The sequence below is a fragment of the Zalophus californianus genome, chromosome 3, assembly GCF_009762305.2.
Source record: "Zalophus californianus isolate mZalCal1 chromosome 3, mZalCal1.pri.v2, whole genome shotgun sequence".
Classification (NCBI taxonomy): domain Eukaryota; kingdom Metazoa; phylum Chordata; class Mammalia; order Carnivora; family Otariidae; genus Zalophus; species Zalophus californianus.
In genome coordinates, this window is record NC_045597.1 from 165,492,920 (window position 1) to 165,516,400 (window position 23,481).

A 23,481-nucleotide genomic window follows, 5' to 3' on the forward strand; every position below is an offset into this window, starting at 1 on the left:
GATAGATCCACACATTGCGGAAAGGTACAAATTAATGCAGGTAAGCAGATTTTTAAATAATATAAGCTCCCCCTGCCAAGAATTATTGTTGATGGGGCACCGGCTGGCTCAGTCAGTAAAGCATGCAACTCTTGATCATGAGTTCAATCCCTATGTTGGGCATGGAGCTTACTAAAAAAAAAAAAATATATATATATATGTAAAATGAAACAGGAAAGAACAAGGAGGTGAAGACATGCCAACAAGGAGTAAAGAAAAGAGATTCCCTTCTAAACTGTATTTTTTGCTTTCACTTGGTGACCATAGGCTCTCAACACCAAGCTCTTAAAGATGTGGCCTCAACCCAAACATTTCACTCATACGCTTGCCTCCCAAATGCTGTTTTTAAAAAACAATCATTGGCGCCTGGGGGGGGGGGGGCTCAGTTGGTTAAGCGCCTCTTATTTTCAGCTCAGGTCATGATCTCAGGGTGGGGAGATGGAGCCCCACATGGGGCTCCATGCTGAGGGTGGAGCCTGCTTGAGATTCTCTCTTGCTCCCCACCTCCGCCCCTCCAAAAAAATCAAGAACTGAGCCAGCACAATCTCAAAAGTTTGTGATTTGTGCAGATATTTAGAAAAGGAGCATCCTTAATAAACATGAACAAGAGTTTAAATCAACTATCATATAGCTGAAGAAATGGACTGATCAATTTCCAGCATTATTCTTCATACATTATCAATTTCATACATTATCAATTTCAGAGCCAGGGGATGGAGGCAGTTGTCACCGCAGGCCGTTTTACTAGTACTGTGGGTGGACATCTGCTTCTAGTCTCAAAATGTTAACTTCTTTTCAAGAGGCAAAACCAGTCTAAATGCTCCACAAAAAATGAATAGTAAATCTCCTAACAAAAGGAATGTGTGATTAGATTACTGACTCTTCTTTATGAATTTTATCCTAGCCTCCATGCGTACCACAAAATCCTTTGGCAACAAGACAGCACAGGAAATGAAAACTTCCAATCTGCATATTAAAAAATAAAGTAACAACTCAATTCCAAGGAGATACAAGGAAGACACCTGGCAATGCTTTAAAGGAAAAGAACGTTTCTTTGAGGTGTTTTTTTTTTTTTTAACTTTCGGCTATACAGCATGAAGTTCTTCTTATACTTGGGAAGCTATGAAAACGAAAAGAGAAGCAGCTTCTGATTAAATCAAATAGAAAATGGCTTGTAAGACCTCCATTATGACATGTAACAATTTCAAATGCAACTTCTGGTTGGATTTCAAAGTTCTAGACACCACATTAAGCTCATCTAGCATTTAATCGATCCACAGCTACTACAAATATTAATTGTTGTTGGTCTCACCGTAAAGAACCATGAATATATCTCCCTAGAGTTCTTAATAAAATGTAAGATTTTTAAAAATTACTCTATTTAAATAACAAAGGGGGGAAATGGATTTGCAGCTTTGATCTATATCCAGGCAGAGGAAATTATACCCAAAACAAGGCTACTTCACAGCAAGATTTATTAATACATCCAAAAGAAAGAAAGAAAAATCATTTTGTCACACTATATACAGATAATACATACAGTGTTTTATACACATATTACATCAGTTTTTACACAAGAAAAATATACATAAAAATGTAAACTTTTGTATACAAAAACCCTTAAACAAATTAAACAAGGACCAGATAATAAAAGGAGACCAATCCATTATTATTTCATCAAATTTTTTAAAACAGTAATACAGTACATTCATTGAGATATATATGGAAAATATGAGCCATCTCTTCATGTTTAAAGGGAAATTACAAACCAACAGCCCATCGCCTCCCAAAATGTGGTCCCCCCCCCCCAAGCAACACCACACTCAATGTCAGACACGCCTTTCCGTCACGTCACAACTGGGGGGTTCTTAACCAAATCTGCCAACCTCCTCACCTTACTGCTATAGTCTGTGCAGAAACGGGTGGCCCCTTAGCTTTTGTGCATACAACTAAGCTTCTAGCCACTTCTAGCCACTATTCACGTAAAAATAGACAAGATTCTCGGTTTGTAAGTTCCCTTTAAGCAGCTTTTTTTTTTTTGTAAATATTTTTAACGTATGGCCTGTTAAACATACTTGTGTGCCAAGGTGAATGAGAACACTGAAAAAGAAGGGCTTTGAGAACTGCTAGTCCTTGCTACCGTGCAGTTACTTTGTAAGAAGAGATTTTAAAACTGTGCAATGCGTCTGTCCCTTACCGGATCCAAAGAAGCTACCACCTCACCTTTGATTTCCCACTGCAACTTGGTTTCGATTTACACCTCAGTACTCCAGGTTAGTACCATACAACTGCCAAGAGGCTTTGTTAAAGGCTGCTTCTGATATCAAGTTCCAGCTCAACTACTCTGTGAAATCACTCAGACCCCAACCTCTCCCTTCTGGTCTTCAGGGGGGATATTCTTCCTTCACTGTTTTTTTTGGTAACATCTTAAAATTTAGGATTGTCCATCTATGTTCCTTTCTCTGTAAGGTCTTGAAATGTAATCTGCTGCCAACTCATCACAAAATAAAATATCTCATTTTTTTCCTTCAGAGTCTTTCCTTCAGTGTGTCAAATTGATGTACTAATGAAAACACCTGAAGCTGTGGGGACTAAGAATTAAATCTATGGCAAGCGCATGCAGACTTAGAGTTCTTTTAAAAAGAAAAAAAAGTCTGGGAAGACCTTTAACTAAATAAATGCAAAACATGCTTAAGACAGCTTCATGAGAGCTGCCTTCTCTCAAAGTTGAATTTTGAACAAGGCAGAATAACAATTAGGTGATATATTTCCCTGCAGCTAGAGAGTAGTTAACTTCCCCCAGGCAAAATGATCTCAATGATCATAATTTATTAATGAAAGGAAGAGGCAGATTGGTGAATTAAGTTGATCTAGTAAGATGGTGGTTGACACACACTAGTGGAAATGTTAGGATTGCTTTATAACTGAAATAAACTGGCTGGTTTGTGGTACATCTCCATTTCGGAGAGAGGAAAAATGCACAGGGTTCCTCAAGTGAATCCCCAGCTCTCTCTCTTTCTCCCATGGGACAGATGGCATTTTTTTTTTTAAAAGTGACAGTCTCCCTTTCAGTTAAAACAAAATGTAACAATAAAAAGGAAAAGGAAGATAAATAAATAATGTGTGGATGTCTTTAGATGAGAATTTTAAATGTTCTTTAAATAATTTTCGATAATGTATTTTTAAATCATTACATACAACTGCCATTGCAGTGACAATATTCCAGTAGGGGCAGCATTTTGCTCAATGTAGAAGATTGCCATTTAAAACCCACACATATACATGTGTATATACAGTACATCAACACTATTTATATACATATATATCTAGAAAGCAACATTCCATTGCCTTTGAATATCTATATATTCACTCGCACAATATATACGAGACATACTGTGTGAGCCTATACGAAAGTGTATGTACACATGCTCCAACATGTATATATACACTTTTGTCTGTGTGTGCATAAGAGCTTTAAAGGCACAATATATAGGGATGCAAGTTTTCTAGAGAGCTGCAGCAAAGGTAAAACACAATGTCACAAATGTGAAAAAAAAGGAAATATAGCAAAATTCATTACGTAAGTATTCGTTGAAGCAGTGTCATCATGAGTAAAATGAGTTAGTTCTAGAATTCAAGAGGCCTATGTGTGACTTAGTATGCTTTCCATTAAAATGAGTGGTAAATTTATGATTAAGACACAAAGTAAACCACATTTTTAAATGACAGATTGGTGACAATAATTGACACTGTTATCAATACTAAAATCATCATGTTTTCCAATGTGAGGAAAATGTCCCCAAATCATCTAGGTAAAACTTTCCAATTAGTCTTGTTTGAATGTTGGTTTCTGTTTGGTTTTGAGACAAAGGTGAATGCCCAATCCTTAAAATTACTATACAAAATATTACCCAATCTTTAAAAGATCTTTAAAAGAAACGACTGAGAAGTTAATGAACTATGCTTGAGCCAAATGCTTCTGGCTACATCATAAAGGGGAAAAAATACAATGAAGTGTGATGGGAGACTGAGAAGGCAGTGCAGATGAAGAATCGTGGAACTGGCAAGTAAGAAGAGTTCTAGCAGGAATTCACTTATAACCATAGCCATAAACAAGACTATAATCCAAAGGACTTCCATCTTGGTACGCACTGATGACGGACTCCAGACCGTCACCTCCTCTTGCTTACAGAATAACTGAGTTTCCATAGACGTATAATCTTGCTTAACAAAGGCTGTTTTATCTATTGTACACACACATTTTTTAGGGAAATATATGTATATAAGCTTTATCTATACACACACATATACATACGTGTATATATAGATTTATACAAAGGTATAAATAAACATAGTACTCTTCCATCTTTCCATTGACAAGGCAAGTTCACATTCAGCAAAGTGCCACCACATCCCATATACACATCTCTGTACAGATATACACAAAAGGGTCTATTTTCACCCTTCGATCAGGGGGAATTTATTCTAGCAAATCCCATTAACCAGTAACTGAAGGGAGGAATGGCACCAATACAAACTCCCTTCTTTCATTTGCATGCATATGTACAAGAAATATGCAGATTTTTAAAAAATCCGTAAAGCAAGAGTGAATGAAACTGGGAGATGCAGAAATACAACTATAAAAGGAACGACCTGTAGAGCTTTCCTAGGTCTTGGCTATACCTAAGATGAATGAGGCTTCAAAGAGAACTACAAATTCTGGTGTATTCTCAGAAGTTGTTTTGATGTATATCAAAGTACATGATATTTTGATATTAAAAATAAATGTGATCGGAGCATTTAATGACAACTCTAGTTTTGGCTATGTTAGACCACCAGATACTCCAGTAATGAATGTATAGCAAAATGACAAAACTCAAAATATAGGAATGTATCTTTTTTTAATTCCATATGAATCAGGTAAAAGTCAAGAGTAGCACAATTGTTCTTATAACCAAAATACAGAGGTCGGGGGCACGCTAACTTCATAAATAATAGCACAACTGAGTAATTTTTTTTTAATTTTTAGAAGTAACTGAAATCATCCCAGCTTTGAAATATTCATGGTGAAATGATCCCCCAACTCTTTCAACAAAGCAGTCCCTTCAAAAAACAGCATTCTTTATAAAAAGCCTGTAATTTTCTTAACTTCACCAAGAAAAGATGACCAATAAGATTTTCTAACTCAGAATAAGAAGAAATGTATTATTAACATAAAAAAAGTTGTTTCAACTGATCTGGTCCCATCACCCCAGTAGATAAACACAGCTCATGTCTGGTTTGTCTCTCTCTCTCTCTCATATTTTTATGCTCAAAAGTTGAGAGGCTGGTCTTAGAACCTGTTTCTCATGTCATTTTAAAAACATAGCATAATATAAGTCAATCAAAGGTTAAGATAAAATGCACATGATATCAGAGCTAGCCTTTTAACAGAAGATAGCATAATGAAGAATTTGGTGTATTTATACTAGAGACAATGAGAAAACTCTGCTAGCCTCATCTAAATAAATCATATTTCTACAATACATTCTGTTACCTTCCTCTATTTTCACCTAAGCACACATTCATCTCTCACACACGTGCCCCCAATGTATATTTTTGCATGTGTGTAAAACCACAGAGACATGCACACAAGTAATTTAATTATATTTTTAAGTCACAGTGGGAATTCCTTAGTGAGGAGGGATAAAAAGTTCCTGAATAAGACACTGAGAACATCTAGATTTATTATTTTCTCTATTTTACTTCCCAACTTACAGAATAAACTGTAAATTAAAGAATAAATCCATAGGAAATAAAAGAGGTCTTAAAAACTTAGTTTACAAATTCCAGCTACAGTAGTTGGGAGTTTTGCTTGATCTATGTATTTCTATTTACCCTGTAACTAAGCTTCTAGCCATCTTAAGTGTAAACCACAGATCATTTACTAAAGAAACACAATTCCCAACAGTTCTAATGAGCAGTAATAAATGGTCTAAAGGTGTTCTACATTTTGAGGCCCCAGGATAGCCTTTTATTTTATATATCTGCAAGGTAGCAAAGGATAGCTATACACCTTGACACGGCAGAGATCCAGTGTAAAAAGGTGCTTCACTAGTTTTTGTCAAAAAAAAAAAAAAAAAAGCTCATATATAATTTTTTAAGCTATTAAAACACATAGGCAACATAATTCATTACACTCAATACAGCTTTAGTATAAAACTTATAATTTATGAGGTGATGTTAATAGTATAAATTAATATACGTTTTCTCTTAAAATCTACAATAAGTATTCTGAAAGCTCATTGGGGAAGGAAATTTTTAAATAAAACTTTTAAAGCTGTGCGTGATGGGAAAGGATTCTGTTTGCTGAAGCAGAGATGAGAGCCTGAAGGAGAAAGGAAAAAAGTCCTACTCAAGACATGGTGGGCTACGAAACCGAACGTTTTCTCTTTCTTGCGCTCTCTTTAATGATGAGTCACCTTTAGTTTCTTTTAAAACTATTTTCTTACTTTAAAAACTGCCCTAATTTCCACAAGGAATCCCTGAGACATACTCAACACTATACAGTGAAAAGAATAATCACTGTGAAGAGGGACTGATTTCAACCCTTCCGAGCAGATGAAGACAATGTCACAAGCATCCAACTTCCCATCACTTGCACACTCATCTGCTGGAGCCAACGGGGCCTTAACGATGCAGGGTGGAGTCAGTTCAGGGCAAATCAGTCTATTCCCCAAGCAAAAGCAATGGTGTGGCATTTCGCAGCACTGCATGTTGAACATTTTTCCAAGGGGAACTTTGGGTGCATACAGAGCTTACTTCAGTGGTCCCCAGCTCAAAAAAAGAAAACAAACAAAAACAAAACAAAACAAAACCAAATGGAAGAGGCGGCTTTTATTACTCTTAGGTCAGGATCAGGGCAGATCAGGGGTGCGTGGGTAGACTTGAGGACCTGGGGTGGGGGGGTTGTGGAGGCCAGCAGGCAGGAGGGAAAAGGGAAGGAGAGCTGGGCTGCCCAAACAGGGCTTACTAACAGACAGCTTTTCTCTTACAACACTGTTTTTCAGACTCAACTTTAGATCCCCCAAAACTCTGCCACTCAAAGTAGTCAAACATTCCCAAGATGTGGAAACCTAGTTTCCGGTAAAGAAAGTCATACCAAATTTGCTCTCTCCGAAATGCCACCCGTCCTTTATTGGCTCTGTATCACAGTGCAGAGAAAGGGAAGCTAACAGAAATTAGAGCTGAAGGGAAAGAGTGTTTTTGCTATTCAGAAATGAGGCTCTCCAAGTCGGCCCCACAGTTTTTGCATTAATGACACTGACTATTAGGAGACATAATTATTCACTTGTATTTTAGGTTTTCTTTCCCAACTCACTGGTCAGGGGGAAATGCTTAACAGATAAGATACCCAAATATGTTCTTCACTGGTATTTTATTTCAAATCTTTTGAAAGATAGCATTTAAAGTGTTACTTTAATCTACTAAGCATGGATTCTAGTTCCCTCCAGAACAGGATATTGGAGAGCTCATAAGGCTCCAGATATTAGGAAGTCATTGTTTAACCCTTCTACAGAATGCCAGTGAAGATTCCGTATTTCCAATGTATTGTGAGAGGAAAAAAAAAAAAATCTATGTTCTATATTTCCACCTCCTACCTCACCCCCAAGAAATGTATTTCTCATCAGAAAAAAAATCCTTGGAACGACGTAGGTGTTGGTGATGAAAGAGATACAGATGAAGACTATTCAGTACGACTACATTTTCTTCTAAGGAATCCTTGAAATTGCCTCATTCACCTGCAGAGTTCTGTTGACCATGCAGAAGACCACTGTATTATATTAATCTATATATACCAGATTAAAAACAGAATTTAGTAGAATGTTAAAAGGCTAAAATGAAAGAGGCTGAAGAATCTGAAAACTAGATACCTAAAAAAATTTTTTAAATGAATTCCAAATCTATTAAATCATGAGTTTAGTGTTATGAATATCCTCATCTTTTTGCAATACCAATCCACAACCACCTACGGAATTGACTTGGAGAGAAGGCGATCGCCTCACACAAACATTGCTGATGCAGCCTACGACCGCCATCACCACCCCCATGATGCAAGGGCGCAGGAAGGACTGCAGGCAAGTAACATGAGCTGATGGCGCGGGAGTTACCTACATAGACTCAAAAGTCTAGGGCCAACTGATAAAAACCCCGAATGGTACAGGGGTATGTGACTGGCTCAGTCGGTAGAGCATGTGACTCTTGATCTCAGGGTTGTGAGTTCAAGCCCCACACTGGGTGTGGAGCCTACTTAAAACAAAACAAAACAAAACTGAATGGTACAGGTCAACAGAAATATAAATTCTTTCACATAAGAAGAAAGCTTACAGATTGGGCATGGATCACAGACACTGTTTCCTTCCAAATCAAAGCACTGTCTTTGCCTCTGGGTTGTGATGAAGGACTACAAATGAGCTCTGATAAGGAAAAGCTTTAGTGTTAGTCACAGAAAGTGAGGATTCTTAGCTTGCAGTTGAGAGACTGGGCTTGTTGAAGAAATAAATCTTATAAATAATTATTTGGCAAAGATAAAGTATTAGCTTTCTTTAGCCTGACGCCACTCAAGACGGTAACTACAATTTTAAGGAAAAGGGGGGAAAAAACACCCCACATTTTCCAACTTTATCTCCATACCTACTATTTGCTTCTCATTAAATTATAATCTTTTCGTGGAGGGTCCTCAGACACACCGCAGTGCCTGCCAGCATGAAATTGCTCAGGAAGTCATTTATAAAGCAGTTCTATCTCACATGGTAGGCTACTAGAGAGGGGAAAAAAAAATCCTTCACCTTATAAGCTATGTGACGATAATTACAAAATTTTTCCATTGCATAGTCTGTCATTTGGTGGGTTAAGTGTAATTGCTATTTACTATTGTGAATTGTTTACTAACTACATAACCTACGCAGATGTGCAAATTACTAAGCCATTTTTACAGAGGAAAAAACAATGTCTTAAGTACTTTAATTAAAATAATATTAACACTTACGTAGAGAGAGTAAAGGAGAGAAAACACATCTTTTCTTCGATGCTATAAGATCACAGCCAGTGAGTATCATTCCTTAGAATGGAATTCAGATTCTCCCAGTACAGAATGTATCCATGAACTGCAGCAACTTTGTAAATAAATCACATTAACACAATCTAACTGGCCTTTATAAATGGTCCCAAAGAACTGCAGAAATAGAGTGAACTTCTCTGCCACCATTTCTCATGAGTTTCCAAAAAAAAAAAAAAAAAGCTGGTTTCCACCTAATTAGGACCTTACATAAAATTTGCTTTTGATTCCAGTATTGCCTTCTGATAGCGTAAGTGCTATTTGAATGACACAAATTTTCGTATTTCTGGAGTAAAAGACACTTCGTTCCTTTCTCTACACATGAACAGCAAACCTACTACTAACAGACTAGAATTGCTCTGCATTAGCTAAAAGAAAAACCTACCGGGTTATCTCTGGGTTCACAGATGTTCTTCTCTCTTCCGAAAAGGGACTCACAAGAAGCCGCAAGAGCAAAGCAAACTGCAAGCTTGGATGTTGGTTTTGAAGGAGACGAAATGAGAGGACAAATTTGTTGGTTTTTTGTTTTGTTTTGTTTTTGTTTGCTAATTCCTCAAACCTACACTGGTACTTCCTACGGGCGCCCCTTTTTCAGCTATCCCTGTGGGCATCTAAACAAAAATGAACTGACTCAAAGTTTTTGGTGTGAAGCTGAAACTGGCAACATTCCTGATCATTTTATGCCTCCTTACTAGAAAGCAGGAAAGGGCTTTTCAATGCACGTAAAACAGAAAATTGCAAACAAGAAAATGTGCAACTTACTGCAAACTCAGTTTTGATAACTGAAGAATTTTAAGCAGCTACCACGAGGGATGAAGAGCCAGAGAAGTTCAAACCGACTGCCCAGGACTTTCCCTTTGCTGTCAGAGGGGGCTGGTAGATAAGACAGCTGGTGTGCTGCTACAACCTGGGATGAGCACACGATGGAGACTAGAGCGACTGCTGGGAACAGACAGTTATCTAGGGGTAATTAGAAGGGGAAGTGAAAGAGCAGAACAAATGAAGTGATACTTTTGAGCAGAGGTAACTACTCATCATCATTTCATTACAGTACATTAAAATAAAAAAGCTTCCTAACATAGGTTCACAGGTGAGAGATGCTCAAATGATCTGTCCTCACCATTCAGAATAGAAATTTATGGTGATACCAAATATAATTTTGCTTTGTGACACAATTTATAATTTAGAAATTTTTCAATCTGCAAAAAAGGCAAAGCTATTAAAAAATAAATCTTCCAATCAATTATCATGATTAAAAAAAAACCTAAATATATTACAAATGTATTTTTGGCCCACAAAAAGAAAACTTCAATAAATACAAAATAGGGCATATAATGATTTCATACAGTCATGTGACATTTCCCCTCCATAATCTCAGGCACGTGTATCTGCATAATGCCTGCTGATCACCATCATTCCTTTAAAAAGCAGAGAAAGAAAAGCTTTCAAAAGAAGGGACTGGTTAGAATTAGCATGGCATAAAGAGAATACATATAGGAAGTAGGAAAATACATCCAAATCTTTACCTATTGAAAAGGAATTAAGATCAAATATTCCCTGACAAATGAATTATATCACATCATTAATAGATATGTTCTTTCTACTCATCTTTTAAAATATATATATGTAAATTAGACTAGACTCAGGTATAAATAGCCAATGGTATCTCAGGGGACAGTGAAACTTCTCAGCAAAAGCAGAGCACAGATGCCTTTAGAATCTAGTTCCACCCTTGGGGAGGGGGCCGGGGAGAAGGCAGGTAAAAAGAAACCTCATAGATTTATTTCATAGTCACCAACTCACTAAACTACCCAATATGATTTTTAACCCTAAAATCCTGGTACTTTAAAAAAAAAAAAATTTCCCCAAACTTAAACCTAAGTACTTCAATTATTTTAAAAGTACCAAAGGGTGGGTACAATTTATGTCTAATTTCCATATTCTGCTTTGAAAGAAACTTTAAAATGTGTATCCTTCAGATATTACATATCACTTCACAACTGGTACATTGATTCTACAAGTGTCCTCAACATTTTACAAATCTTACCGAAGAATCACTACTGTAAACATGAAAAAGTCAAAAGTAAAAGACGGATCAAGGAGTTCAGAGATCCCATCTTTCCAAATCTAGCTGACCTATCCTGCTTTTCACATCAAAATATGGTCTTTTTATAATTACATCTCGTGAACGTATTCCATGAGAGGGATGCAGAAACAAAATGCACGTCTAAAAAGGCAAAGTAACCACTGGACCTCAGAATCTCAGGAACCCTGCAGTCACTCCACGCAAGCTTTCTGTGGCGTCCCCATGGCCCTGACGTGAATTCGGCTTTCTGCGTTCTTGGATCACCGAGCAAAACGGGCTTGTGCAATTCGCATCATCAGCCCACCACCCTCTGTGCGCGGAGACTTCGCTAATTCAGGGGGAAAGAATGACCAACCTGATGAGGGTTCTGAGATGTGGGAAAGGAGAAGTCAGAGCCTTAAACTAGTTAGGAGAAAAAAAATAGTAAAACAACAACAACAACAACAACAACAGCAACGGGACAGCTGCTTCCTGCCCTGCACACACACACACACATGGGCGTACACATACACAAAGGCGGTCAAAAGACTAATTTTTTTCTTTTTAATTGAACATGATCACAATTAGGGATGGAATCCTGGCCTCATGTGGTGTCTAGCAGTTGGTGCTAAGGCAGAGCCTCGATCTGCCCGCTATGCACCACCTGCTACCACTTACACAGGAACTCAATGAATAGGACCATTCTATCTAGAACCACCTCCATAAAGACCTGGTCATAGAATGGAAAGCATTGATCTGAACACTAGGAAATAGTAAAGGGCACTGGTAATCTGAGGTATCTTCCACTTCTAGGACTTGCTGCTAAAAATCAACTCTAGCCAGTCACTGTGCTGAGCCACTAAGGAAACCATCGGGGTAGAGAGAACCCGCCAGGAGGGAATGAGCACCAGTGCGAAGGAGCACGCGTGAACACTGAAGCAAGGTCCGCCGCAGGCTTGCTTGCTGAACTGGGAAAGGGAGTTCCCCTTTAGTCCCCATCTGTTATTTTTAAAATCTTTAGGAAAAGGGGGAAAGGGATGCTAAACAGGAAACAAAGATAGAAAACACCAGGTTCCCCACCTGCCTGCAAACACACAGACACGCTCAGTTAGGGGAGGTAAAGGGAGAAGATGCATTATTGGTACTTGTAGCTGTGGCACCTGTTACTGTGAAGCCTGTAGGAGGGGCTATCGAGCTGTGGCTGGGCTGCAGGTCCTTAGGAATGCCACTGTGAGAACTCAGCTGGTGGCCGAAGGCTGCGCTGAACTGAGGGAGTTGCTGCTTGGGAGAGGTGGAGGCCATGAGTTCAGCAGAAGGCCCCATGCCACTGAAGCTGGTCTGCGGTAACCCCGGAAGCACACTGGAGCTGCTGGGGGTCACGGTGGCGAAGGCAGGCTGTGTGGTCTCTGAGTTCGACGTGGTGGGTGGTGTGGATAGGGAAGTGGAAAGAAGATGTCCATCTGCGCCGAGAAGGTTGCTAAATGGAGAGGGATCTCCAAGGTTGACAGGGAGATTGCCCCAGTGAGTTCTGGGGTTTACGACTCCTCCAAGTGGCACCTCGAGTTGGGTTGGGAGCAAGTGCTGCGCCATGATGGGCATCTCTGCTGAAAAGGTAGCTGCCATATTATCACCAGAATAAGATGTTGTGTGGGGAGAGGTGATATGGTCACTATAGGGAGACGGCACGTGCTCACTATCATAATGGCTTCCATGGGGCGAGGAGTGTGAATGATCACTGCTGTATTGCTGTCGTGAGGTGATTAGGTCATCTGCCTTGCTCAGCAGCTGGGCAGGATGTGGCCTCTGGGAGGCATGGCTGCCATCATGTAGTCCATGAAACTGTCCTGGGAAGGCTCTCTCCCCAAGTGCACTCTGGCTGATCAGAGTGGCAGAAGTAAGGCCAACGTTGGCTGGGGCAGAGAACTGCCCCTGGATCTGCCCTGCCAGGGGTGTAGGTGGGTTAGACAAGGTAGCAGAACGGAGCAGGTTCTCATCCAGCTCTAGACTAGAAAAATTATCATGTACTATGCGCCCATTCAATAGCTCCCCTAGGTCCGTGTTAACTTCTCGGCTCAAGGACTGAATTCCTGAAGCTCCAGTACCTGTGGAGAACACCCCTATTCCTCTATCTGACAACTCCTGGACTGGCACACCATCTGACTGGGTAAGTACCCCAATGGTACTCAGGCACTCAAGAGAAGTTACAGCCTGCAAGGCCCGTTCAAGTTCCTCGGCCTCTTCGGTAGTTGGAAGGAGGTCTCCATTCTTTCCTGAGGAAAACAAAAGCCATCAAGAATCAGCAGAGCTTTTACTGGTGCCATACCACAGAACCATACATCTGAATTACTTTTTAACAATATTCTATTAAAGGGGCACCTGGGTGGCTCAGTCAGTTGAGCTCTGACTCTTGATTTAGCTCAGGTCATGATCTCAGGTTTGTGAGATAGAGCCCCAAGTCGGGCTCCATGCTGAGTGTCCAAGTCTTCTTAAAAGTTTCTCTCTCCCTCTGCCCCTCCCCCCCACACACACGCTCTCTCTCTCAAATAAATAAATAAATCTTTAAAAAAAAAAAATGGGCGCCTGGGTGGCTCAGTCAGTTAAGCATCTGCCTTCAGCTCTGCTCATGATCCCAGGGTCTGGGATCGAGTCCCACGTCAGTCTCCCTGCTCGGCAAATAATCTGCTTCTCCCTCTCCCTCACCCATGGGCATGCACTCTCTCCCTCTCAAATAAATAAAACCTTAAAAAAAAAACAACAAAACAACAACAACAACAACAACAAACCACGGGCGCCTGTGTGGCTCAGTTGGTTAAGCGTCAGACTCTTGATTTCAGTTCCGGTTATCATCTCAGGGTCGTGGGATCAAGCCCCAGGTGGGGCTTCACGCTCAGCGGGGAGTCTGAGATTCTCTCCCTCTGCCCCTCCCCCACACGTGAGTGCTCGCTAATAAATAAGTAAATCTTTAAAACCAAACCAAACGAATATTCTATTTAAAGAGAATCCCTGTGAAATAGAGAATCTTCCAAGGACTGGATTGGAACGAAAGAGTGAATATGAATCCATAGAGAGGTCGAGCTGTCCTGGAACCTGCATCACATCTTCAGTTTATTCACAGCACTCCCTAAACCCAACTCATCAGAGCATTAAATTCTTAAGGATTCTAAGCAATACCAACTTAAAAAGCATGGTGACCAGTCTAACTACACGTATGGTTTTACGTAAACTTATGTTAAAATCATTAAAATAGGAAACATATCATATTGGTGCAGACTGCAGACAAAAAGCTGTGTAGGAGTCCCCCCTTGGTTCTTCTGCTCTTGAACTCCTTCCTCCAGCTGGAGGGCGGCTGCACAAGACTGGAATAGAGCGACTCGTGCTTGCATGTGAGCACCCCGCACTCCCCTCCACTCAGACGTTATCTTTTAAAATGCTTTTGTGTGACCTGCTAATCCTGCTCCTCTCGTTCTAACTAATTTTCGTAAGATGGAAGCCCATGGGTCGCTGCTGATTTCATTTCCAATATAAAAAATCTAGGGATGCCTGGGTGGTTCAGGTCATGATCCCAGGGTCCTGGGTTCAAGTCCTGCATCGGGCTCCTTGCTCTGCAGAGAGGCTGCTTCTCCTTCTGCCCGCTGCTCTGCCTGCTTGCGCTGTCAAATAAATAAAATCTTAAAAAAAAAAAAAAAAAAAAACTCTATAGTGGGGAACTTGACTAATCACCACAAAAATACCCAGTTTTTAATGGGGAAAGAAACATTCTAAGAATATAAAAGCTTTCCCCTGAAAGCACCAGAGAACTGGTGGGATTAAGCAAACTTAGTTTTGGAAAAATGCACTTCAACTGACGTACAGGTATTAAGATTAGGACAAGTTCTAAAAGGCTCCAATTAACTCAAGTTTAAAATGTTTCTGTTGGGACACCTGGTTGGCCCAGTCGTTAAGCGTCTGCCTTTGGCTCAGGTCATGATCCCAAGGTTCTGGGATCGAGCCCCGCATCGGGCTCCCTGCTCAGCGGGAGGCCTGCTTCTCCCTCTGCCTCCTGCTCCCCCTGGGCTCCCCTATTTCTCTGACAAATAAATAAAATCTTAAAAAAAAAAGTTTTTGTTGAAAAATGAAGTAAAATGACTCATTTTTGAAGCAACAAAGTTAAAAACCTAACAACTGAATGATCAATCTACTAAGCCTACAGTATGGTGAGAAAAACCACACAGCCCTTGCCTTCTGGAACGGGAAAATAGCTATAGCGGTGCTGCATTTTCTATCTGTGAGGAGGGGTACTTCAAACACATCTCAAAAACACAATTTCCCTTTTTAAAAACTCATTAAAAAAAAAAGTCTTGAATCAAAATGTTGACCACACCTTCAAAAAAATCAAAATCTTGTAAGTCATCAGGTAGCCGTGGCAGGACGTCTGAAAAGTCCTCCTGGTTCAATTCCAAGTCATGTGGAATGTCAGTGATCTCATTGGCAATGTCATCCGGCAACTCATCAGCACTCAGCTCCGGCGTGGACGGGCTCCTAGGGAAGAAGACATGGTTGGCCCCACCACTCCCCTTTTCCCTTCACACCAGTGTCCCCAAGACAAGTTCATCAAACAGGAAGATGGGAAATCCTAACTCAAACTGTCTCCTTTTCCTGCTTTCAGAGAAGGAAATGTGAAAGCAAAAGGAAGACCTCGCCATCCAGTCACACATTTCTGCAGCTTTTAACCAGGTATTAATGAAGGCAACCATTTTGAGATGGTACTTCTAACTTCAAATTAGTAGAATGAATTAGTTTTGTGCACTATGTCTTCATACTTTTTAGTAAATTTCAAATCTAGTCGAAATAATAATTTTTTAAAATGACATAAACAGATAAAATAGAGATGCTTAGCTGAAACAGAAGCCTCATTCATCTGGTGAAAATGCTAACCCCTGCCAAAATTAGTAATGCATTAGAATTCTGACGGAATATTTCTGTTGAAACAGAAAAATCTGAGTAGACAAATTCTCAATTTCGGCATCTGCTTTCTGTGTTATTACCAAAAGCTTTATTTCAGATCTCACTCAGTCAAATATTTAGTAAAAATTACACTGAAATCTACAAAGCCTAGGCTAATTTATCAAAATGGCTTCTGGAGGCCAGCCACAATGCTAGAGAAGAACGTAAGCTAGATGTTGTGAGAACCATCGAACACAGAAAGGAAATGTAAGCTTTGGCACCGTCACTGACCGGATCTGAGCAGCCTCCACTGGCAGTGAGACGCTGGTGGGCATGCTGAGGTTCCCTTGGGGTACTGCAGGGGGAATGGGTTTTTGGGGTCGACGAGGTCCACGCCTTCTCTTCTTCTTGTGTTTTTTGGTAAGTGCAGGAGGCTTGGTTTTTTTCCTGGGTTTCCTCTGCTGCTGGTGCTGAACTTTACGGGAGCTATCTCCTCTCAAGAAATTATCCTTCGGAATGAATAAATGGGTACTTTTAAACTAGACTGTTTAGGAAAAACCTAACAGCTACCTGAAAAAAATGTATCTCGTAACATTCTATGGAATGCCTAAAGCATACTGCATACCTCCAACTATGCATAGCAATAAACGAATAAACAATTCATTTTTTAATTTAATTCAAATCAATTCAATATATACACACAGTTCATCCCACACTGTGAGACCATGGCAGGCCAAGGGGGAGGTGCAGGTGGGTAGAAGGGACGGGGAGGGGAAAAAAAAGACATTGGGATAGGTGCTGTAGTGTAAAAATATAATGAATGAAATGTAATCGCACTCTCAAACTTACTCTTCCATAGGAAAACCATGAATACAAGTGTACATAAATACAGTACAGAAAAAAGGGGGTAATAGTGACCTTCTATGGGTGTACGAAAGGAAAACCAATTATTTGTAGTTTTGCATGATTAAAAGGAAATGGCACAAACAAGACAAAAAGAACAGCAAAAAACCAGGTATGACTGGTGCTTGGGGTGTGGCGTATGGAGGATGGAATGTGAAAGTAAGCTGTAAAGTTTAGGACCAGATCATATATGACTTCGAATACCCTGTTAAGGATTTTCAACTTCATCTTATAGGCAACGTGAAATGATTTTTGATGAAAGGATTAACACAATTTGACATGTTTTGAAAGGAGTAACTAGGCTGGTAGCAAGGTAAAGGGACAGACAAAAGGTAAGTGGAGGGAGGCATTATTTCCAATCAGAGGGCCACTCCAACAGTCAATACAAGGCAAACGACTAAGGCGATGTGAGTGGGAATGGAAAAGCAAGGCCCTGTAGGGACAGAATTCTCAAGATTTGACAGCTCCTTGGATGTGGTGAGAATGAAGGTAAGAGAGCAGTCGAAGACGCTTCTAGGGTTTCTAGGGTTGGCTGTTAGATGATATCATTAGTTGGTACAGAGCAGAGTAAGGATTCAGAAGAAAAGTTAAGGAATTCAGTTTGGCTCACAATTTGAGGTACGAAGATGTCCCAGGAGATAGGAGAAAACGGTATAAGGGATAAAGAATGGGGTGGAGATGTAGCCTCAGAAATCATGATACAGTAAAAGTCTGTCCAGTCATTGACACAGGCCAGGGAGACAGGTAAAGAGAGACCATGGGACTTCAGTGTTGTAAAACTGTTCTAATCACGTGAGCAGAGAGAGGAAGAACCAGCCAGGAAGAACAAGAAATTGACCAAGTAATAACCAGCCTTCTTCAGCGGCCACCCTTCAATCTGAATACTGCGTTTCATTAGTTCCAAGACACACATTGTAGTGTCTCTGTAACTGAGGTCCATTTTACAATAATGGCATCTTACAATTGCTGTTGGCCCGGTGATGGTCACGATAGTTGGCGCTGCCTATATATGTGCATATGTTCTTGGTACTGTTGCTGTTTTGAGTCGAGGGATGTGCATTATTGGTTTTACATGAAGAGGAAAAGCTGAGTGTGCGGAAGCACAAAGAGAAGCAGCGTATCCAACTGTCATTAGTGAAGCAAATACTCATTATTAAAGATCTGACCACAATTCCTTTCTTTTTTGTAAAGCAACCACCAAATGAGAAAGGAACACAACCACAAAGTAGACGAAACTGTGTTACAGTTGATGTACATAGAAAACACTGCCTTTCCTGCATCAAGTAATTCAGCGGAAACCAGGAGCATCAGAAAAGATAAAAATCTATGCCTGATTAAGTCTAAAGAAGCTATTTTGATAAATATAAAACAGAAACTGTAAGTGGTAAGAAATGCACTGTGCCCCATTTTTTAAATTTCTTGGTGGTATATAAAACAATCGTGGTTTTTACAACTGATGTCACCTTTTAGTGAATTCATTAATAACTCATAACTAAGTACATAAAATGAGTACAAAATATTTGAAAACTAATAACTAAAACTAGTTATTAATACTAGCAAACAAATTCAAGACAAGAAAGAATAAAATTAAATTATCAATTCAGGAGATTCAAAAGAAGTTTAATACTAGCCGAATACTTGGATCTATATTACAGACTCAAGTCACAAATGTACAAATTCATGAAACAAACAAGCAAAAAAAGAAAGGCTGCTTCCCAGCGTCTGTAGTTCTTTGGCTCAATACTTGAGGTGTACTTTTATTATTATCAGCTATTTAATTCAACAAACAGTGAGCAACCACCAGTACCTACCAGGGTGCTGGGCAGCCATCCCAGACTCTCCCCCTAGGACTAGTGTGGATGTTAGGCAGGAGAAAGTTTATCTAGCCCAAGATCTACATGTCCTACTTGTAAGACACTCTGGTACCACCTACTTCTGGTTCTAGGTGTGTGTCTTGTCCTCCTAAGCTTATGCCTTGTAGCCCAACAATGTTGTTGGTCATGTGCCAGGTACTCCACACAGAACTGCCCCCCGCCTGAGGCCCTGCAGGCTCTTGATAGTCCCCCACAGCGCTCCTCCAGAGCACTGGTGCCTCCAGGCCCTAGAGGCTTTCCTCATGCCATCTGTCCATTGCCTACACTATTCACTCCCAACTTGCTCGCTGTCTCCTTCTACTTACGTGCCAGGACACTGCATTTACTAACTTACCATCTGTCGTATGGGTTGATACTCATCGAATACCAAGTTCTGTGCATCAGCCTGGACTTCCTGTAGCTTGAGTTGCTTCTACCAATGGCTGTTCTGTCCAGTGGTTGAACCTAATTCCAAATTTCAACTTTCCCAGCCATGTGCCCAACTGTTATTCAACAATGACTTACTGAGCATTTTTGTTCTAAGCACTGGGGATATAGCAATGAACAAAAAAATGTTCCTGCCTTTGTCAAATTGACATTCTAGTAGAGGGATACTGGCAATAAACAAACTAATTAATAGATAATATAGCATTAGGCTGATATCACTGTTAGGAAGAAAAACCAGGTAGAGTATGAGGATAAAAAATGACAGGGGTGGAGAGGAGGTGGAAGATTTCTTTGATGAAGTGACATCTGATCGGAAACCTGAATGAAGGAGTGAGGCATGCAGAAATGGAGGAAAAGGGACAATCACAAAGCCCATGAGGTGGGAGCAAGTTTCCAAGTGCTGAAGCAGCAGCAAGAAGGCTGATGTTGCTAGAACTCCGAAAGTGAAGGGGGTACTATGTTATGTGCAGCTAGAGAGACTGCAAAGACCAGATCAGCAAGTCTCATAGGCCAGGGTGAGAATCTTGGATTTGATTCAGGATGTGATGGAAAGCCACTGGAAGGTTCTGACCAGGAAACTAAAACGATCACATGTATATTCTCAAAGGCCTGCTCTCATGGCCACATACTGTAGGATTCCAATTATAAGACATTCTGGAAAATGTAAAATTGTAGGGGCAGGAAGACTTCAGTGGAGACAGAGGGAGGGGTAGACTGCGGGGGGGCGGGGATAACACAAGAGAATGTGGGGGGTTAATGGCGTATCTTGATTACGTCGGTGGTTACAGGACTGGGTGTATTGTCAGGAGCAAAAGGAGTGAATTTTACAGCACATGAACTCAAAGGGAGTGGAGCCCACACAGCCTACTCTAGCTGCTATGTGAACAATACGTCTGGGGGTAGGGGGAACGGCTAGAGGAAGGGGGACCAATTAGGAGACTATTAGAGTCATCCAGGCAAAGGTGAGAACAACGGAGGCTAGAATGGTAGCAGCCAAGCTGGTACTACACGCTTGGATTCAAGAACGTTTGAACATAGAGCCAAGAGATTTGTATGGTTTTTCTCATCCAGTGTGAGCCTCTCACTGTGGACTGATGGCTACAAATGTTTGCTGTACTCAGCTGGGATTTTTTACTTAAAACAGTCCTTGTTACACATTTTGCTGGTGGTAACACCAGGATCACAGCCTTATACTATTAAGTCCTGGTCCAATGGCCGTGCCGTTACCCTGGTGCACCCTTAGAACTACAAAATGCTTACAGAGGGAAAGATTGGTCTTATTCAGCTTTTTAATACATATACCTTGCATACTACCTAGCAAAGAGCTGAACTCAGCCAAGTATCTGGGTAAAAACAATAAAAATGCACTTAATTACAGAAAAAATTGGCTCGTGGCTAAAATTTCATCAAATATCTAAGACATTCACAGAATTGTATATAAAAAAGCAAAAATCTAAAGAAATGGGGCAAAGAAAGCTTGAAAAATCTGTTAAGTACAAGAAAATGTACCTTAAGGAGAAGGGAGGTATAGAATAGGGGTAGATAATAAACAAAATAACCATATGTAAGTAACTACTAAATACCTTCTAGAATAGTTTTTTTTAAATTAGCTATGAAATTAATTGTGGATCATGACCAGCACATATATCTATATATATTAATATTATATTAATATTTATATGCATATTTATATATTTACACACACATATAGTTTGTACTAAGTCAACAGATACTTTCTACTGTGGATTGGTGTCCGTTTGAAAGTCTCTGCTGCAGAAAATAAAATGTGAACTCACCATTTTTTTGGCATGTTCTTCACACAGAGGGGTCTGGTGTGTAATGTCGAACACGGGCACAGAGCACTGCTGTCCGTCTGCAAACTTGGCCGTGCAACTTGAGAAAAGCTGCTGAGAGCGATTCAAGAGGATATCTGTAGTTTTCAAAGTTAGGAATATAATGCACTGAAACTCAAATTATTTAAGTTTTCAATTTTTATATGAAGTCTGCTTCTAGACCGCCTTGGGGGCACAGTTGGTTAAGGGCCCAACTCTTGGTTTCGGCTCAGGTTGTGGTCTCAGGGTCATGGGATCAAGCCCCGTATGGGGATCTATGCTCAGTGGGGAGTCTGCTTGAGATTCTCTCTCCTTCGCCCCCTCCCTCACCACATGCACGCATGCATTCTCTCTAAATACATTAGTCTTTAAGAAAAAAAATCTGCTTCTTCCCTTATTTACTAATAAATTTTCTTATCTATAAAAGCTGAAAAACCAAGCCAAATACTGATAATGGGAAATGATAATTGCTGAATTTATCAGAAGATACTTCTAAAGGAGTCTATTTTGCTAAAGGTCTCCCAATAGAAGTCTCCTTTATGGACATTCTGATTTTTGTTATTTAGAAAAAGCAGGGTCGTTTCCTTCTTAACACACTAAAACTCCTAGAAGTCCCACTACAATGGTTAGAAAAAAGCACTTTCTTTTAAGGAAAATTTTCACATATAATCCACATCAAGAAGAATAAAAATTTTAAGATATAATTATAAAAACTCATCTATCCAAATTTGATTTTTCATTTCCCATTTCCAACACAAAACTCTCACTTAGAACTTATGAAGAATTACTTTTTGATCAAAACTGTACCATTAAACGTGGAACATCAGCTTTATTTCAGCAACATTTTTAAATGTCCAAACTTTTAGCCCCTAGCGACATTTCCTGAACTCGTACTTCATACCTATCAAGGAAGTACCTTTCTGTTTTTCCTTTATACTCTTAATAGTTAAAGCTATTTATAAAACCTTTACTGCATAGAAAGTGCTGCTGAAAAAGTTGTGGAAATTTAATGCCAGGAACAGAAAGGAGGGCAAAAAGTCAAAGATAATAAAGAAGAGCAAGTAATTGCTACTGTATTAATTTTTTAAATGCTACTCAATTTTAAATGTTTAATAAAAGTGAGAGTAATAAGATTTCATAACCAGCCTGAAGCCCTTTACCCAGGTTTTCCTCAAGTATATTCTGTCTTAATGTATCTTCTTTCCTAGTCAGTGATGTTTATCTTTCTTTCATTTCAAATCAGCACTATGCTCAATACAAATAGCAAATTATTCCCAGAGCAAAAGGCACACTGTAAAACTCTTAACCAAAATCAGTTTTTGAATAATATGATCTGACTTCTCCATCAATGAGTGTTACAGTTGCTTCCTAGAAGCTACGCAGAACCACGCAAGAACCAGATTTCTTTTAATTAAGTCACGGCCACCAGAAGAATCTGCTACTTGCTATCAATTTTGCAGATTCTGATATAATTCTTGAATAGACAATCACGATGATAGAAGCAGAAAAAAAATTATTTAGAAGACATCATGAAAATGAAGTTATATAAAAATTATAAACATGAAATAGTTAGGATTTCAAAAGTCATCCACTTGACTTAAGAATGAAATACTAGCCCCGAATGAGTTAATACTTTTCGATGCACACTCAATTCAGTTAAGAGGATACGCTGGAAACAATGTCTGGTGAATGGAAGGGCTTTGTTAGGGCACCGTTCACCCTTCACGGTTCCACTGCACACTGCTGGCTCCGCCTCCCTCAACTTGGTCCGGCTTATGCTAAGAAAGCAAAGAGACAACATTAATTTCTATAAAAAATGTTTTAAAGATCCAGGGCAACTTTTCAACACTAGGCTGGCAGGTTGTAACACCAACATTTCACCTTTCTACATTCTTTAAATAAAAGGTAACGATCAGGTACAATGACCAGTTCCAGTATTTCCGCAATCTACTGCCAAAACAAGTAATTGTATTATAATTGATTTCAACTATGCCTGTTTTTTCTTTTTAAGTGATATTTTGGTTCCTTTTGGGACACCTGGGTGGCTCAGTGGGTTAAGCGTCTGCCTTCAGCTCAGGTCATGATCCCAGAGTCCTGGGATCAAGTCCCTCCTGCACTGGACTCCTGGATTGGCGGGGAGTCTGCTTCTCCCTCTGCTTGTGCTCTCTCTCTCTCACACACACACACAAATAAATAAATAAAATCTTTAAAAAAAAAAAAACCCAAAACAAAGAAAGAGATTTTAAATAAGTAAAATTTAAAAGAGTCTCCTTTCTACCTACCCTTATCCCAATTTGCCACTTCCCACTCTCTCTGTAAGTA

General features: G+C 39.7%; 1 protein-coding gene across 5 annotated transcripts in view; it reads right to left on the bottom strand.

The window, feature by feature from the left end:
• Positions 1-1,502: 1,502 nt before the first annotated feature.
• Positions 1,503-23,481, bottom strand: part of INO80D (INO80 complex subunit D) — a 65,749-nt gene continuing 43,770 nt past the window's right edge. For all 5 annotated transcript variants that reach the window (XM_027589946.2, XM_027589944.2, XM_027589945.2 and 2 more), the window contains 5 exons: positions 22,828-22,937; positions 21,124-21,257; positions 16,416-16,633; positions 15,562-15,719; positions 1,503-13,471 (listed from right to left, as the gene is read on the bottom strand). In XM_027589946.2, the coding sequence (XP_027445747.1) occupies positions 12,306-13,471; positions 15,562-15,719; positions 16,416-16,633; positions 21,124-21,257; positions 22,828-22,937 (1,786 nt within the window). In that variant the 3' untranslated portion in view covers positions 1,503-12,305. The remainder of the gene's footprint in view (positions 13,472-15,561; positions 15,720-16,415; positions 16,634-21,123; positions 21,258-22,827; positions 22,938-23,481) is intronic.